This window comes from Somniosus microcephalus, chromosome 7, assembly GCF_052327205.1.
Source record: "Somniosus microcephalus isolate GS21.2 chromosome 7, FLI_Smic_1.0, whole genome shotgun sequence".
In the NCBI taxonomy this organism is placed as follows: domain Eukaryota; kingdom Metazoa; phylum Chordata; class Chondrichthyes; order Squaliformes; family Somniosidae; genus Somniosus; species Somniosus microcephalus.
In genome coordinates, this window is record NC_140993.1 from 71,825,583 (window position 1) to 71,844,024 (window position 18,442).

General features: G+C 46.7%; 1 protein-coding gene across 8 annotated transcripts in view; it reads left to right on the plus strand.

The window, feature by feature from the left end:
- LOC147114715 (SWI/SNF complex subunit SMARCC1-like) overlaps positions 1-18,442 on the plus strand; it is a 256,482-nt gene that overhangs the window by 227,057 nt on the left and 10,983 nt on the right. For 7 of the 8 annotated variants that reach the window (XM_085992582.1, XM_085992581.1, XM_085992587.1 and 4 more), the window contains one exon: positions 16,027-16,203. In XM_085992582.1, the coding sequence (XP_085848708.1) occupies positions 16,027-16,203 (177 nt within the window). The remainder of the gene's footprint in view (positions 1-16,026; positions 16,204-18,442) is intronic. The other variant, XM_085992583.1, reaches the window with a different exon arrangement.

Consider the following 18,442-nt stretch of genomic DNA (forward strand, 5'->3'; position numbering starts at 1 on the left):
TTTTCGCAATAACTGCAGATTGCATTGCGAGCAGGGCAGAATTTCCTAGGGTGAAAAGCATCTCCACAAAAGAAGCATTCCTTCCTAGATTGCCAAGAGGCTGCTAAAGTGGGGTCATCCTCTTCTTCTTCATCAGAATTAGATTCCTTCATGATAGGGTTCACCTGAGACCACTTGAATTGTCTGGTTGCAGTTACAGCAGCAGATCGAGATCTGGGCAGCTGATAGAGGTCTGCATTTTTCTTTGCCAAATCCAGAGAACAAGCTAGGTCAAAAGCTTTTTGTAGTTTAAGTGTTTTACTTTCTAGTAGACGCTGGCGTATAAATGGAGAGGCAATCCCGCAGATGAAAGCATCACGAATCATTTCTTCGCGGTACAGCTCAGCTGAGGCTGCCTGAAAGTTACAATCCATGCTGAGCCTGCGAAGTTCTTGGAGGAATTCGTTAATCGATTCCCCTGGCCCTTGTCGGGCTGTGGCCAGTAGATGTCTAGCATAGACCTCATTTGGAGTCTTGGCATACAGTTTCTTAAGTGCCTGAATCACCTCATCGTAATTATCCCATTCATCAACATATTCGAACACTTTTGGGGTCACATAGTTGATAAGCATCCTCAGTTTAGTAGGAGCAGTCGCTTTACATTCATCAAGGAAATTCTCAAAAGTACGGTACCAATGCTTCCATACCTTGCCAGCTGCTGGTGTGTTTGGGTCCAAGTCCAGACGAGTAGGTTTAAGGAGGTTTTCCATGATGGGTGGTTCCCTGGATCCTTAATTCCGAGTTTGTCCAAAGGTCTAGTATTTGTGAGTGTAAATACTAAGTTGTTTAAATTGATGTAAGAAAAAGGAGTCTCACACATTAAGTAACTTTAAAGTAAGCTTTAAACAACTTATTATCACACTGTATACAGGAGAGATCTTCACCGTGCCTCTAGTAGAAGCCCCTTACAATACTGAGTAGTTCAGTATTTATACCAGTCCAACAGAAAGTGATGTATGTACAAAGTTCACAGTTCATAGTTTCACAGTTCACAGGAAGTGACACATAACTTCCCGGAAGTTATCATTATTATCACAGAGCTTTGGGACACCCTGAGGGTGTGGTGGGTGTTGTTTAAATTTTAGTTCTTTTTTGTTTACAGTCTGCTTGTCATCTGTTGATTTGAGGTATTTATGATGTAGAGCAGAGATTTAAAATAACAGAAAACACTGGAAATACAGCAGGCAGCATCTGTGGAGAGAGCAACAGAGTTAATGTTTCCGCTCGATGACCTTTCGTCCAATTTAGTTCCCCAGCAATGCTAGCAAACTTCCTATTCTGCGGTGGTGGGAGTGAAGGGGTGAGAGAAACTGCAGTGAGTGCATGAAGCTATCACCAGGCGCAGTAAGAAGCCGTAGACCAGAATGTGCCAGGTTTGATTCTGACTCTCTGCTGAACTCGGCTGTTGGGGTGTTGCAGTTGGCTTCAGTTACCTGTGGATTGTAGAAATAGGCAGAAAAGTACTGCTCCAGTTTCCCATCTGGTGCCTCCTGCTGGAAAATGCACAAGTGGGCAACTGCTAGGGATATGATCAGGCTCTGCTGTCCCCTGTGCAGTCAGATTGCCTGCTGACACTTGCACCTGTGGAATGGCTTGGGTGAGGTGTCTGAGGACAGTATTAAATGTTAAAATAAACAGTTATATACTACAAATATATCAGAGAATTGTTAAATGAGGTGGGGCACAGGAGAGGAGTGTGAGTTTGAGGATAACTGGGAATTGGCAGGGATACATAATAAATACTTTGCGTTAGTAATTGCAAAAGAGAAGGCTATTGGGGAGGACGTAAATGCTGAATTGGCTAAAAGTGAGATGAGAGGAACTGTGGGCTAATTTCTTCACTCCAACAAGGGGAACTGAAGCCAATTGCAACACCCCAACTGCTTTGGCTGAGATCACAGAGCCAGAATCGAACCTGGCATATTCTGCTCTGACTTTTTTCGGCACCTGGTGATGCCTTTTATAAAAGGAAAGTATGAGAGATTAGTTAAGCTAAAGGGGGACAAAGTGCCTGGGCCTGACTGGATACATTGGTCTTTTTTTGTCCAGCAATTCCTATGTCCACCTCGTTCGCCTTCCACTATCCTGGTAGTCACATAATGCAATGATAGTGGATTTGTTGACTAATCCTGGCAATCAATCTCTCAATTAGTCTACAACACACCAAGAGATGGGGTGAGGGAAAACCCCCAGTGGCGGAAAGCTTTGGGAATCTTGGGTCTCAAGTCACCGGTTCTTCCTAAGCATGCTACGCTTGTCAAATGTCATGTCTCAAATTACTCGGATTATACCCCAATATGTTGTTTTCTGATCGAAATCTAACTCTGGAAAGGGGAATAAAGGGTTGTGGGAACAGGGCAATCAATGGGCTTAGGTCTACTGCCCATGTGGAGCATAAAAGAAAGAAACTTCCATTTATATAGTGTCTTTCATGACCCCGGACGTTCCAAAGTAATTAAATAATTTTGAAATGTAGTCAATGTTGTAACATAGTAAATGCAGCAGCCAATTTATACACAGCAAGCTCCTACAAATATCAATGAGATAATGATCCGATAATCAGTTTTATTTCCATGGTCTTGATTGATGGATAAACATTGGCCAGGACACACAACACACTCTTTTTTGAATAGTGCTATGCGATCATTTATGTCCACCTGAGAAGGCGGACGGTTTAACCAAGGACCTTGGTTTAACGACTCCTCCAAAAGGTGGCACCTCCAACAGTGCAGTACTCTCAGTACTGCACTGAGGCATCGGTCTAGATTATGGACTCAAATCTTTAGACTGAAGACTTGAACCCAGAACCTTCTGACTCTGGGAGGGTGCTACCTACTGAGCCAAGGCTGACACCAACTTGGACTGATGGGGCCTTGCAGCCTATTTGCGGGTTGTAATTTCTATGTAATTCTACTTAAGTCACCAATTTCAGAACAAGAGCAGAGACATGTCCAAATTGGCAGAAAGATAAAGCCCTGTCTAACTTTAAAATGGTGAGCATCGATTGAACAGGACTGAAAGTGACACTGCGCAGTGACGCATAGCCTGATTACCTCCAGTTGGGCTGAGTTTAGTGTGGTTAATGGATAATATAAGTGACTCAGTTTGCCAATAACATGAGCACTCATCCCATCTCCCAGAGGGAAAACAAAAACTAGCATCTATCTGGTCCGGCTGTACAGATCTAAATCTGCTGGGCCTCGTGGAAAAGTAAGCACAAATACGGCAGAAATTCTGTCGCTTGCCGATTATAATCTGTAGCATGAGTTTACCACACATCCCTGGATTTCCACAGGCAGCAGTTCTTTTTCAATTTTGAAATTTTCCACCCAGTGGAGATTTTTTTCAACAACTTTCAGCTTGTATTGAAATATCACTATTGATGGATGAGTGCTTAGTGATTTTCTTTTCATCTTGAAATGGGATTAATCACAGCACCAATGTGTTTAATTTCCAATTTGACTTGTGCTCTTGCTCCCTTATTACTGTGGGCTCATTTGTTCTTGCTCCCATGCCAGCGCTCATATATACATACACACATGCTCATATATACATATACACACTAATTGGAGTGTAACTAATACAGCGATGCTGGAGGTGACCTTTTTGTGTGCTGTACAGTTGGTTTGTTCTTATTACCCTCCAGCCCAGGTACCTGTTCTGCAGTGTTTTTTGTATGTTGGTGTAATACATATTCATTTGTTTTTACTCTATCTTCTATATGAAAATTCCTCCCAAGACACACACAGTGCAGAAACAGACATCTAATCTTCCTTGTGGCAAAAGAGTGCAACAGGAGTGAGTTAAAGGCTGGAATCTAATCCAGGAATTTGGATCATAGAATCAAAGAATGGTTACAGCACAGAAGGAGGCCATTTGGTGTGTCGAGCCCATGCCGGCTCTGTGCAAGAGCATTTCAGTTCGTCCTACTCCACCGCCCTTTGATTCATGTTAGCAACTTATTATAACTTGCAGAACTTATGACAAAAAAATTACAAATCTAAAATGCAATTCTGATCTAGACTAACACCTTTTTTTTAATTTGTTCATGGGATGTGGGCGTTGCTGACAAGGCCAGCATTTATTGCCCATCCCTAGTTGCCCTCGAAGGTGGTGGTGAGCCCCCACCTTGAACTGCTACAGTCCATGCGGTGAAAGTACCAGCACAATGCTGCTGGGGAGGGAGTTTCAGGATTTTGACCCAGCGACGATGAAGGAACCTGAATATTTCCAAGTCAGGATGGTGTGTGACTTGGAGGGGAACTTGAAGGTGATGGTGTTCCCATGCGCCTGCTACCTGTGGTAAACCACTTTTACCGTTCACTATCGTTACACTATAGTTATCACTGTTAGATCGTTCCCCTATAGTTATCACTGTTCACATTGTTGTATCACTGTACGAGGTCGCCTCTTGTCACGCTGCTATACCTGGGCTGACCACTGCCGACTCCGCCCATGGCTCCACCTACCTGCCCGGGTATAAAGGTGGTCGACTGGCTGGTATTCCTCCTTCTTGGATCCGATCACCCACGAGGGTGGGCTCTGTTATTTAGTCAATAAAAACCTATAGTTACTTTCTTAACTCGTCGCTTTTCATTGGACGAATTGATAGGTATATCAATTTTATTGACTAAGTTTTAAAATGTCGTCACTTGAGCAGCCAAACAACCAGTCAACGGAGCAGCCAAACGACCAGCCAGACGCCCAGCTACAACAGCCACAGCAGCCGGCTTGGCTGCGAGCCCTCAAACCACCGTACCTGGAAGAATCCGGCGTCCCTCAGAGATCCAAACTGAGAGTTCTGACCGCCCAAGCGAGCCCTAAAGTATACGCACTCATCCAGGACATTACTACTTACGAGGCCGCTATCAACCTAGTGAAACAGCAGTACCGGAGCCCGGTAAATTCCATGTATGCCAGACACCTCCTAAGATCCCGCCCGCAACAGCCAGGAGAGTCTGTAGCTGAATTTGTACGGGCGCTACGAACACTCGGCAGGGACTGTGACTTTAAAGCAGTATCGGCTGCAGAAAACACTGAAGATAACATCCGCGATGCCTTCGTGAAAGGCCTTCGGTCCGACTACTCACGGCAGAGACTGCTGGAATCAAAGGACCTCGACCTGAACACAGCTGCAGCCTTGGCCTACTCCCTAGAAGTGACCCAGCGGGACCTCGAGGTGTATTCCAGGTACAGTTCGCGACTCTGGGACTCGGGCCCGACCCCGACCGCAATACCCCTCGTAGCGCCGCCCCCGGGACCTACCTCAGCGTCGGCGTCCCGGACCCGATCAGGACCGCCACCCCCGGTACCGGCTGCGACTTCGGACCCCCGCGACCGGGCCGCCGGCTGCTTCTTCTGTGGGCAGGCGAAACACCCGAGGTCACGCTGCCCAGCCAAAAACGCGACGTGCTCCAGCTGCCTGAAGAAAGGCCACTTCGCGAAGGCCTGCAGAGGGAGAGCAGCAGAGGCCAGCAGTGCCTCATGCGACCTGTGGGGGCGGCCATCTTTTATCAAGGCCACAGATGAGCAATGGGGGCGGCCATCTTTGATCCAGGCAACCGACGCCAGCAGTGCCTCGTGGGTTGTGGGGGCAGCCATCTTCTCCGCCATTTTGCCCCACCTTGTGGGCGCCTCCATTTTACCCACCACGCTCGACCGCCACCTTACCTCCAGACCTGACGACTGCTTCACCTACAGACTACAGCGACCCGCTCAGCCACACACTAGCCTCCGTCACACTAGACCAAGCTCGCCCGCATCAGCTGTCCAAGCCAATGATGGACATCAAAGTAGACGGCCACGCCACGACCTGCCTGTTCGACAGCGGAAGCACGGAGAGCTTCATACATCCAGACACGGTGAGCCACTACTCCCTCACTGTCCAGCCAACGCGCAACCGGATCTCGATGGCATCGAGGTCCCACGCCACAGACATCAGCGGATACTGTGTTGTGACCCTGTCGGTTAAGGGCACGGAGTATGAAAACTTTAAACTCCTCGTCCTGCCCCAGCTATGCGCTGCCGTCCTACTCGGGCTGGATTTTCAATCCCACCTCCAAAGCGTCACTCTAGCATACGGTGGACCCCTCCCCCTGCTCACAGTCGACAACCAGCAGCCTTTAAATCGCCCACCGCGTAACACCGGCCTATCCACCCTCAAGGTCCCGCCACCTTCCCTGTTCGCTAACCTCACCCCCAACTGCAAACCCGTCGCTACCAAGAGCAGGCGGTACAGCGCCGGGGACAGAGCTTTCATTAGCTCTGAGGTGCAGCGTCTCCTGAAGGAGGGCATCATCGAGGGGAGCAGCAGCCCCTGGCGTGCCCAGGTTGTAGTCGTTAAGACCGGCAATAAAAACCGCCTGGTCATCGACTACAGCCAAACCATAAACCGGTACACCCAGCTGGACGCATACCCCCTTCCCCGCATATCTGATATGGTCAATCAGATTGCTCAATACCGGGTATTCTCTACCATCGACCTTAAGTCGGCCTACCACCAACTCCCTATCCGCCCCGAGGACCGCCAGTATACCGCCTTCGAGGCGAATGGCCGCCTCTACCACTTCCTTAGGGTCCCCTTCGGCGTCACCAACGGGGTTTCGGTCTTCCAAAGGGAGATGGACCGGATGGTTGACCAGAACGGGCTGTAAGCCACGTTCCCCTATCTAGATAACGTCACCATCTGCGGCCGCGACCGGCAAGACCATGACGCTAATCTGGAAAGATTCCTCCGTACGGCTGAACCTCACCTACAATAAGGAGAAATGTGTGTTTAACACCTCGCGCCTTGCCATCCTCGGCTGCGTAGTAGAGAACGGAATCATCGGCCCCGATCCCGAAAGAATGCGTCCCCTCATGGAGCTTCCCCTTCCCCACTGTCCAAAGGTGCTGAAGAGAACCCTGGGGCTCTTCGCCTACTATGCCCAATGGGTGCCGAATTATGCGGACAAAGCCAGACCCCTCATGAAGTCCACCTCCTTCCCCCTTACGGAAGAAGCGCGCGCGGCCTTCTCCCTCATCAGGGGAGACATTGCTAAGGCCACTATGCACGCAGTGGATGAGTCCATCCCCTTCCAAGTGGAGAGCGATGCATCCGACTTCGCCCTAGCCGCTACCCTCAACCAGGAGGGGAGACCGGTGGCCTTCTTCTCAAGGACCCTACAGGGCCCTGAGATCCGACACTCTTCGGTCGAGAAGGAGGCCCAGGCGATTGTGGAGGCGGTACGCCACTGGAGGCATTACCTCGCAGGCAAGCGATTTACCCTCCTCACCGACCAGCGTTCGGTCGCTTTTATGTTTAATAACAAGCTGAGGGGTAAAATCAAGAACGACAAGATCTTGAGGTGGAGAATCGAGCTATCCACCTACGATTATGATATCTTGTACCGGCCTGGTAAGCTGAACGAACCCCCTGACGCTCTATCGCGAATTACATGCGCCAGCGCGCAAATTGATAGACTTCAGACCCTCCACAACGACCTCTGCCACCCCGGGGTCACCAGGCTTTACCACTTCATTAAGGCCCGCAACCTGACCTACTCCATCGAGGAGGTCAGGACCATGACCAGGAACTGCCAGACCTGTGCCGAGTGCAAACCGCACTTCTTTAGGCCGGACAGAGCAAGCCTGATCAAGGCCACCCGCCCCTTCGAGCGCTTGAGCATCGATTTTAAGGGGCCCCTCCCGTCCTCTGACTGTAATGTGTACTTCCTCAACATTGTTGATGAGTACTCCCGTTTCCCCTTTGCCTTCCCCTGCCCAGACATGACCAGCACCACGGTCGTTAAATGCCTGAACGACCTCTTTGCCTTGTTCGGGTTCCCAAACTATATACATAGTGACCGGGGCGCCTCCTTCTTGAGCGAGGAACTCCGTCAGTTCCTACTAGCGAGAGGCATCGCCACTAGCAGGACCACCAGCTACAACCCCCGAGGGAACGGCCAGGTGGAAAGAGAGAACGCGACGGTATGGAAGGCCGTCCTCTTAGCCTTAAAGTCTAAGGGCCTCCCAACCTCTCGCTGGCAGGAGGTCCTCCCGGCGGCGCTGCACTCCACCCGGTCACTACTTTGCACTGCCATTAACGCCACCCCCCATGAACGAATGTTTGTTTTCCCCAGGAAGTCGACTACGGGAACCACGCTACCAACCTGGCTGACCTCTCCGGGGCCTGTCTTGCTGCGAAAGCACGTGAGGGCCCATAAAATGGACCCCCTGGTCGAGAGGATGAACCTCCTGCACGCCAACCCCCAGTACGCCTACGTGGCATACCCAGACGGGCGGGAGGACACAGTCTCCTTACGAGACCTCGCACCCTCGGGCATTCCGGAGACACCACCTTCACCCCCCCCACCACCCCCCCAATTCCAGCCCAGGTAGACGGTACGCCGGAACCCCAAGAGCCTTCGCCTACCTCGCAGACGCCAGCATTAACACCGGAGAACGCAACACCGCCGCTGCGATGATCAGACCGGCTTACGAGGCCTCCGGACAGACTGACATACCAGAACTGGTAGTACACTTCACCCCGCCGGACTCAAATCTAAACAAGGGGTGAATGTGGTAAACCACTTTTACCGTTCACTATCGTTACACTATAGTTATCACTGTTAGATCGTTCCCCTATAGTTATCACTGTTCACATTGTTGTATCACTGTACGAGGTCGCCTCTTGTCACGCTGCTATACCTGGGCTGACCACTGCCGACTCCGCCCATGGCTCCACCTACCTGCCCGGGTATAAAGGTGGTCGACTGGCTGGTATTCCTCCTTCTTGGATCCGATCACCCACGAGGGTGGGCTCTGTTATTTAGTCAATAAAAACCTATAGTTACTTTCTTAACTCGTCGCTTTTCATTGGACGAATTGATAGGTATATCACTACCCTTGTCCTTTTAGGTGGTAGAAGACGTGGGTTTGGGAGGTGCTGCCGAAGAAGCCTTGGCGAGTTACTGCAGTGCATCTTGTAGATGGGTACACTGCAGCTACAGTGTGCCGCTGGTGGAGGGAAGTGAATGTTTAAGGTGGTGGCTGAGGTGCCAATCAAGCGGGCTGCTTTGTCCTGGATGGTGTTGAGCTTCAAGTGTTGTTAGAGCTGCACTCATCCAGGCAAGTGGAGAGTATTCCATCACACTCCTTACTTGTGCCTTGTAGATAGTGGAAAGGCTTTGGGGAGTCAGGAGGTGAGACACTCGCCGCAGAATACCCAGCCTCTGACCTGCTCTTGTTGCCACTGTGTTTATGCGGCTAGTCCAGTTAAGTTTCTGGTCAATGGTGACGCCCAGCATGTTGATGGTGGGGGATTTGGCGATGGTAATGCCGTTGTGTCGAGGGGCAGTGGTTAGACTGTCACTTGCTTGAGATAATCAATCCCTGGCATTTGTGTGGCGCGAATGTTACTTGCCCCTTATCAGCCCAAGCCTGAATGTCATTCAGGTCTTGCTGCATGTGGGCATGGACTGCTTCATTATCTGAGGAGTTGTGAATGGCACTGAACAATGTGCAGTCATCAGCAAACCTCCCCATTTCTGACCTTGTGTTGGAGGGAAGGTCATTGATGAAGCAGCTGAAGATGGTTGGGCCTAGGGCACTGCCCTGAGGAACTCCTGCAGCAATGTCCTGGGGCTGTGATGATTGACCTTCAGCCACCACAACCATCTTCCTTTGTGCTAAATATGACTCCAGCCAGTGGAGAGTTTTCCCCCGATTCTCTGACTTCAGTTTTACTCGGGCTCCTTGATGCCACATTCGATCAAATACTGCCTTGATGTCAAGGGCAGTCATTCTCACCTCACCTTTTGGAATTCAGCTCCTTTGTCCATGTTTAGACCGAGGCTGTAATGAGGTTGGGATCCAAGTGGCCTTGGTGGAACCCAAACTAGGCATCAGTGAGCAGGTTATTGGTGAGTAAGTGCCGCTTGATAGTACTGTCGAAGACCCCTTCCATCACTTTGCTGATGATTGAGAGTAGACTGATGGGGCGGTAATTAGCTAGATTGGATTTGTCCTGCTTTTTGTGGACAGGACATATCTGGGCAATTTTCCACATTGTTGGATAGATGCCAGTGTCTGGAGCACAAGTCTTAAGCACAACAGCCGGGATGTTGTCAGGGCCCATAGCCTTTGCTGTATCCAGTGCGCTCAGTCGTTTCTTGATATCCCGTGGAGTGAATTGAATTGGCTGAAGACTGGCTTCTGTGATGGTGGGGACCTCGTGGAGGCTGATACTGACTGAATATGGTTAGAAACGCTTAAGTGTTGTCTTTTGCTCTCGCGTGCTGGGCTCTGCCATCATTGAGGACGGGGATATTCATGGAGCTTCCTCCTCCCGTTAGTTGTTTAATTGTCCATCACCATTCACAACTGGATGTGGTGGGACTGCAGAGCTTTGATCTGATCCGTTGATTGTGGGATGGCTTAGCTCTGTCCATAGCATGCTGCTTCCGCTGTTTAGCATGCATCTAGTCCTGTGTTGTAGGTTGGCACCTCATTTTTAGGTACGCCTTGTGCTGCTCCTGGCATGCCCTTCTGCACTCCTCATTGAACGAGAGTAATGGTAATGGTAGAGTGAGGGATATGCCGGGCCATGAGGTTACAGATTGTGTTGGAATACAATTCTGCTGCTGATGGCCCACAGTGCCTCATGGATGCCCAGTTTTGAGCTGCTAGATCTGTTCTGAATCTATCCCATTCTGCCCTAAAAGTAACTAGGACAATCATAAAACTCAGTCACCAAGAATAGTTTCTTTTTTGGCATAGACTAAGCTATTATTTTCTGTATTTTTAGCAGTTGTCAGTGTCTAATTCTGTATTTCCACCTATATACCACAATGGTAACTGAGCCAATACTAAAATATATTTTGTTTAAATCAAAAATATAGGGCCAGAACTTCGGGTCCCCATGGGTGAGTACGCGCTGGGTACTCGCGCGTAGGCCCAACGAAAGTGCCGGTTTCGTGCATGCACTGCGCATGTGCGGGAAACCGCAACTTCCGTTCCCTTAAAGGAAGGGGTTCACCGGTCGAACGCGTGCGCTGGAGAGGCAGCGCGTACGCCTGGAACTTCCATTTTTTTTCCGGGAGGGCAAGTCTCCAGCAGCTACGCTTATAAAAAGCAGTCGCAAAGCCTGCTTTTAACAAGGTAAGTGGTGAATTAAGTAAAATTAAAACATTTTTTCCACAGGTTTATTTTTAAATACTTTAAAGAAAGGTAAGTTTATTTCTAGCCCCGTTAGAAACTGTAATTAATTTTTCCAAAAATTTAAATTATTGTTTAAAATAGTTATTTTATGTAATTTATAGTTATTTTAAAAATGTGATTTTTTAAAAAATTTATTTGTAGTTTTAGTTATGTTTTGGGGCTGAATTGTATTCATAGATTTGACAGGTCTTCCTGTCAAATCTATGAATACAGATTCCCTGCTACCATTGGCTCTCCATGGCCTACGTGATCCCAGGGGATGCTTCGAACTAACTGCGCCCCTGGGATACGCAAGCCCTACGAGCAGCTGGAGGAGGCCCAGGATCGGAATCTCACGTGGGCCCACAGCACAACAGCCGGCACGCTAGGTATGTGCAGGTCAGAGGCTTGCACCCGCGGGAAGCCTCCGACCCGAATTTCTGGGCCATTGTTTTGTTATATTAGCTTAACGTTCAACTAACTGATTTGCAAAAACATATCTGTTGCTGTTGACACCTTTCATGAAATTAGTTCAACTTACTGTGAAACAAAAATCTGAAATTGTCTAGAAAATTATGTTTTCTATAGTTAATTGTGTGTGCACGTTTGAAAAGGTGGCCATTTGTGTGGAGGTGTATTCACCGTCAGGTGCAATACTCATTATTCAGCTGAAAGTTATATTCACATACATATGTAGATACCCTAACTGAACACCAATACATTTGTCTGCAAATCATGGCACCTTCAAGGAGACTTCAGCACTTGGGAATGGAGACAACTTACTCGGAAGACAAGAATTCACCATTTCCTCAAATATGGAAAACAGTTGCTATGGCTATGTATGAGCATTATATTATTACTGCAAAAGTGACATGTTTTTGTTTGAGCACCCAGAGGGGAAGTTACAAATTAAGGCCATTTATGCCTTTATGCATTTACAAGTAAATGAATGCAGATCATGATTAATGAAGGCCCCAATTTATTTATTTTTTTAGCAATTTCTATTTCCTGCCCTGAATAAGATTGACAACTTGTGTTACATTATTGGCAGCTTTGTACTGAGGACTCCTGCCACAAGGACTTGGTGGAGATGACTCTCATTTATTTTACTTGGAGCTCTTACATCAGAGAGGATACTGATCACAATTGTCTTGAGGCATATTGGCCCAAAATTTGCAGTAATAACGGTGAAACTATCAGTACTCACTGTTAGAGTAAATCGAACAGCAACTTCTGGCGTATGCACATGTGCAGTTAAACGTGGAAATTGGGAATTTGCTGTCAAGCGTTGCCCTGCACCTCCATAAGCTTCGCTCTAATAGTTTCTCACCCAGAGACTTGGCATTCACATACATGGAAGGGTGTGAATTTGCAGTACTTACCAACTAGATACCCACTAAACCCATCAGCAAAAGTTGGGGCTTCTCTATTCCAGTATACGTGAATTTTCAACACCTTTTATATGCATCAAATAATGGACACCCAGTAGTGAGTTATATGCTGGAATATAATTGTTGGGCTCAGAACATCACAAACTGAGCTGCATCAATGTGATAACATTGTCACCTTGGAATTGATCGCTCTGGGTTTTTTTAAACTGGAGCATCTCATCTGAATTTATTCGCTGGTGGTTCAGGAGATGGATTGAGGCACAAGCAGCATTGCTGTAGAGTCTGGTTGTGATTCAGTAGGAAGAATGAACTCTGCAGGCGCTGCCCTCGCTTACCCTCCCCCCTTCTGGGAACATAGGAACAGGAGTAGGCCATTTAGCCCTTTGAGCCTATTGCCCTAGCATCAACTGCTGTTTGCAAAAGAGAGTTCCAAACTTCTACCTCCCTTTGCATGTAGAAGTGTTTCCTAACTTCACTCCTGAAAGGTCTGGCTCTAACGTTTAGGCATATCGCCTAATCCTAGACTCCCCAACCTGCGGAAATAATTTTTCTCTCTCTACCCTATCCATTCTCCTTTATCTTAAACTTCGATCAAAACACCCCTTAACATTATAAATTCCAGGGAATACAGCCCTCGTTTGTGCAGTGTCTCGTAATTTAACCCTTGGAGTATCATTCTGGTAAATCTGCACTGCATTACCTTCAAGGCCAATATATCCTTCCTAAGATGTGGTGCCAGAACTGCACACTCCAGGTGTGGTCTAACTAGTGCCCTTTCTAGCTGTGGCGTAACGTCTACCCCCTAGTATTCTAGTGCTCTAGATATAAAGGCCAGCATTCCATTAGCGTTTTTTGATTATTTTCTGTACCTGTCCATGGCATTTTAACAATCTATGTATGTCGACCCACTAAGTCTCTTTGGACCACCACTGTTTCTAGCTTTTCACCATTTAGAAAGTACTCTGATCCATCCTTTAGGTCCAGAGTGGATGACTTCACATTTGCCTACATTTAAATCCATTTGCCACCGTTTTGCCCATTCACATAATCTATTATTTCTTTAATTTTATGCTTCCATCTACACTGCTTACAATGCCTATCTGTGTCATCGGCAAACTTGGATATGTGGCTCTCTATCCCATCATCTAAGTTAATAAATACAATGAATAGCTGAGGCCCCAACACAGATGCCTGTGGGACACTACTAGTCACATCCTGCCAATAACAGTACCTGCCCATTATCCCTACTCTGTTTCCTGCCGCTCAGCCAATCTCCTAACCAGGCCAATAATTTGCTTCAATTCCATGCGCCTCAACTTTAGTTTAGTCTCTTATGAGGGACTTTATCGAATGCCTTCTGGAAGACCATATAAATAATATCCATAGACATTCCCCTGTCTACTATTTTAGTCACCTCTTCAAAAAAAATTCAATCAGGTTTGTCAGGCATGCCCTACCCTTTACAAATCCATGCTGGCTCGCTCTGATCAGCTGAAAATTTTCAAGATGTTCAGTCACTCTATCCTTTAATTATAGACACGCTCAATTTCCCGACTACAAATGTTAGGCTAACTGATCTATAATTCCCTGGTTTCCCTCTCACCTTTCTTAAATAGCGGAGTGACTTGGTACTGTATATGAAAGTGGTGTTGCAAGTCCTTTTATTATCAGGATTGCTTAATCTCCGCACAAACTAAGTACCAATGGTACAATCATTAAACCAGTTGCATGGTTTTTGAAAAAAAAATTCATAAATTGTAGGGCAACAAAAGTTACTATTTACTGCATTTTTTTCCCAAGTTGATCATCTAGTTTGGACAGTCTAAGTTTGGAATGGTGGAGCTGCCGTAAGGGTTCTTTACTGCGGGACGTGATTATCAAAGGCTCTTAAGAGCCACCCGCAGCCTCTGAGTTGCACTGACATCTAGAATAGTTTGACTCTTTGTTTAGATTCCAAACATGTTTCAGAGACCTTTTAATTCCAGCTGTAGTTTTTTCAATCTGGTGGAGATTTTCAGAAAAGGAGCTTCACTGCCTGGATCAATCTTCGTGTTGCTGTTGAATTTACCGCCCAATATATTTATTACTGTCATCTACATCTAACGGTGACAATCTGGAACCAAATATGCAGTAATCCTAATGAAACTGCATAAATCAAAAGGAGAGAGAGAGAGAGAGAAATAGAGAATAAGAGTGTAAGAGAGGACCGAGAAGAAAGCAAGCACTTAATGACAGGTAATCGCACTGTGAGCAGCTGCTTGAACTGCCTGAAATAGCTGGCCAGCTTAGGACGGTAATTGACACGTGGTAATGGCAAATGGTCAGCTAGCCATATTGGCAGCTGTCCGGGATAAACGGACTGTAGCAGCTTAGAGAGGTAGTTACATGACATAATGGCATTTAGATTAGTGATGTGTAGTCAAGAAAGATATATAAACTACCAAATTGTAACGGGAATTTAGATTTGACCCAGGAATACTGAGCTCAGGAAGTGTATACTAAATAGTTACCATTTCCCTGAATCAAGTCTGTTGGTAAGTAATTCACCTTATTTGGAGGATTAAACTTTGAATTGGAAAAGCTTTGCTCGTGACTATTGTTTTACGGTCATTGACTGACCTTCCAGTCGGGATCACTGGCTAGTACTCTGGAGTCCCTCCCCTCTCCCTTGAGACCAATTGTTGTCCCTTATGAGACCAATTGTAGTCCCTTATTGTTACTCAGATCCGCTAATTCAATGTGCTCCAGGATTTGAATTGGGCTTTCCTTGACGGTAGATAAAACCACTGAACAATTGGAGCAGCAGTATTACTGGCACTTTGAGGAAGTGCTTTATCACTTTCTCTACTTGAGATCTTTAAAGAGGAGGAGGAAGTGATTGGGTGGTGAAGTCTGCTGAAGAGTTTTACCTCTTGAGCCTGGATTTGACTGTCTCAACTAGTGGAATGAAAAACTCTTGTGCATTTCAAGTGATTTGAGTTCAATACCACTGTGAACTTGGGTCCAATTAGGTATTCAGTTGTAAGCTCCGCTGAAGCTGCAATGACGTACAGTGTGGGAGATGGACAAATTAACAGTACTGCTAAGCTGCATTGCTGAGGCAGACTGAAAGGAGCTATGTTCTGAATTCAGCTTGTGCTGTACATCATCTAGGTGTAAGGCAATGTAAAGGCAGCTTTGCTCTCCAATTTGCCTTTGCTGTACCCAGTCAGAAGTGTTTGCTGGCACTGGGTCCAGGAAGTGCACAAGTTCAAGTCCCCATTGTTGATGCCCATCTTGAGTCCAAAAATTCAAATTGGATGTTGTGATATAAATGGACTTGAGTTTTAATATGCTGGATTGGGTGTGTGGCTTTGAGAATTCTTGTAAGTCTCTGGTCTTATTGGTTAAGTATTTTGTGATTTTTGTCTTCCAATAGGTCAGATGTCAGGAGCTGGGACGATGATGCCAGGGCAACCCATGGCAGGCCGTATGATGCCGAACCTTCAGCCGAATATGCCCTCGGGAGCACCCCCCCATCCAAACCCAACCGCTGTACCACCAGCACATGGTAATATGATGGGCCCACGACCAGCAGCTGCCACCAATGGCATGTGTAAGGTTTTTTCAAAAAATGTGTAGAGAGCGTAAATATGTCATTCACATACAATGAATTACTTCAAGTAATTTTGCACGTTGGAAGACAAAACAAATCCATGCGATGAATGACCAGTTCATCTCTGCTTGGTGTTGGTTGAGGGAGGAATGTTGGCCAGGACATCAAGAGGCAGATGGGGGATTCAATTTTATCTTAATTATGGCCTCCCGCCATGTAGCACTGTTCTGAAGTGAAGGTTAGATTATGGATTGAAGTCATCGTGGGGCTGGAGCCCACTATCTTCAAATTGAGGGGGCAGTATTACCAGCTGAGCCAAGATGTCGCTGAAAAATACAGTTTTTAAAGGACTGGAAGGGTCATTGTACTTCAGGATCAGCCAATCGGCCTGCGATCTTAGAGGGAAGGCATAGAAGAAAACTAAATATAATATCTTTGATTTTTTAAAATCCAGATTTGGTGTAGAATCTCGAATATCTGTTTCATAACAAGTGGGAATTGTCTTTGCATCTTTTGGAGTGTTAGGGGCAGGGTGGTGCTAATTTATGTAAGGATGTGACTCATCCCATGGAGACGGACATTAGGAAACCTGCTATCATTTCATTCCGCTGTGTATTAATCAAGCAATACACCCGAATCCCAATGACCTGGGGCTATGGTTCTGCATTACGACAAAACTTGCATTTGTATTGCACCTCAGAAAAGTCAGTTTAAATGTTAACACTTAATGTGAAGTGGTGGGCTAACACTCTATCCTTTCATCACTTTGAAGCTTGGTATTGATGGGTCTCAGACTGATGGATGAAAGCCTCCGCTGTTAGCTCTGAGGATCCTCTGTCCAATTAGTTTGCGATTTTCTCTCGCCCCAGTTCCTGGTGAACAACAGGGTGCAGCACACAATTGTCCACATTTCATTCCAAATTGCCACTGTTTCTGCAGTGCCATTGGGCATCAGTCATTAATATTGAAAATGCCACATTCACACCAGGATTACTTTTTCTTCCTGATTTTTAACCAGATTGAATTATGTGTTCACCAATCCGAGTAAAGCGGTGGTTTTCAAAGCTTGCTATGTTGCGAATCCCGTGCACATTCCTGCGGACCCTGTGCAAATACTAAGCGCACTTCTGGTGATCCTCACTCCTAACTTCTGAAAGACATCGCCTGCTATCCAAAGGAATATTATCATTGAAGAAAATATTTTGAATGCAGCAAATACGGGATGTTACAACACTGAAACTGGTAATTTGGCCCACCCCGTCTGGTTTTCCTTCATGAACCACCTAGTCTAATCGCAGTGTCCTCATTCCCCATGCTCTTTAATATTCTTCCTTTGCAAGTAACGATCCTTTGTAAGTAATGATCTATAATAAATTCTTGACACTGCAGTACACCAGACCCAGGTGGACTTTAAATCTGTGCTCTCTGCATGCCCATACACACTGTTACCATACCTTTGTCTGCGACTGTAATGAGGACGTCTGAGCAAGAGTGATCTCTGTTAAGCTTAGTGGAGAGTAACCGTGTTCCTTGGGGGGGGGGTGAGAATTGCAAGGCCAGTCAGTGCATTGCTCTTGTGCACCCCCAGGTGGCCAGTTATACGACAGTTCTGGCAGGTCACCTGCCACCCGCTCAACTCTCAGTAGTGAAAGGGGAACTTTTTCCAGTGCTCAGTTCCAAACCGGTTCTTTTTTTCTAACCTAATTTTTTTTTCTCTCCTTCCCATCTTACTGCTAAATGTTGACTCTTGCTGGTATTCTTCCAGTGTTGATGCTTAGACTTGCTTTAAAAAAAGGGTTAAGGAGTCCAAGCAGGAGAGTACATTTAGACTTGGTGGCTCATGGAGGAAAACTTGAAGGGCTGAATGAACTATTTCTATGGTTTAACATTCTATGTGCTAGTCTTGGTGATAACGTGCTAATCAACTGTGGAAGGCACCATCGCAAAGCCTGATCACTTTACACCAATGGTCGCTGAATAGTGACCTGGAGCAGGAAGCCCAAGCTAACTTTTTTCAACCATGCTTTCTTTCTGCTGCTTCCTTGGCTGATATTGGCTAACTCAACACAGACTGAGGACAAACAGCCGTTGCGTTTGTAAGCATCCATTAGGAGTCATTCAAGAGCAGCTCAAAGTGGGGTGGTGGGGGAGAGATTTTCTTCTAAATGATGCAGCTTTTGCAAACTTGCTTCCTTTAATGTGTGGCTAGAGGAGGGAGGGGGGGAAATAGAATTGAGCC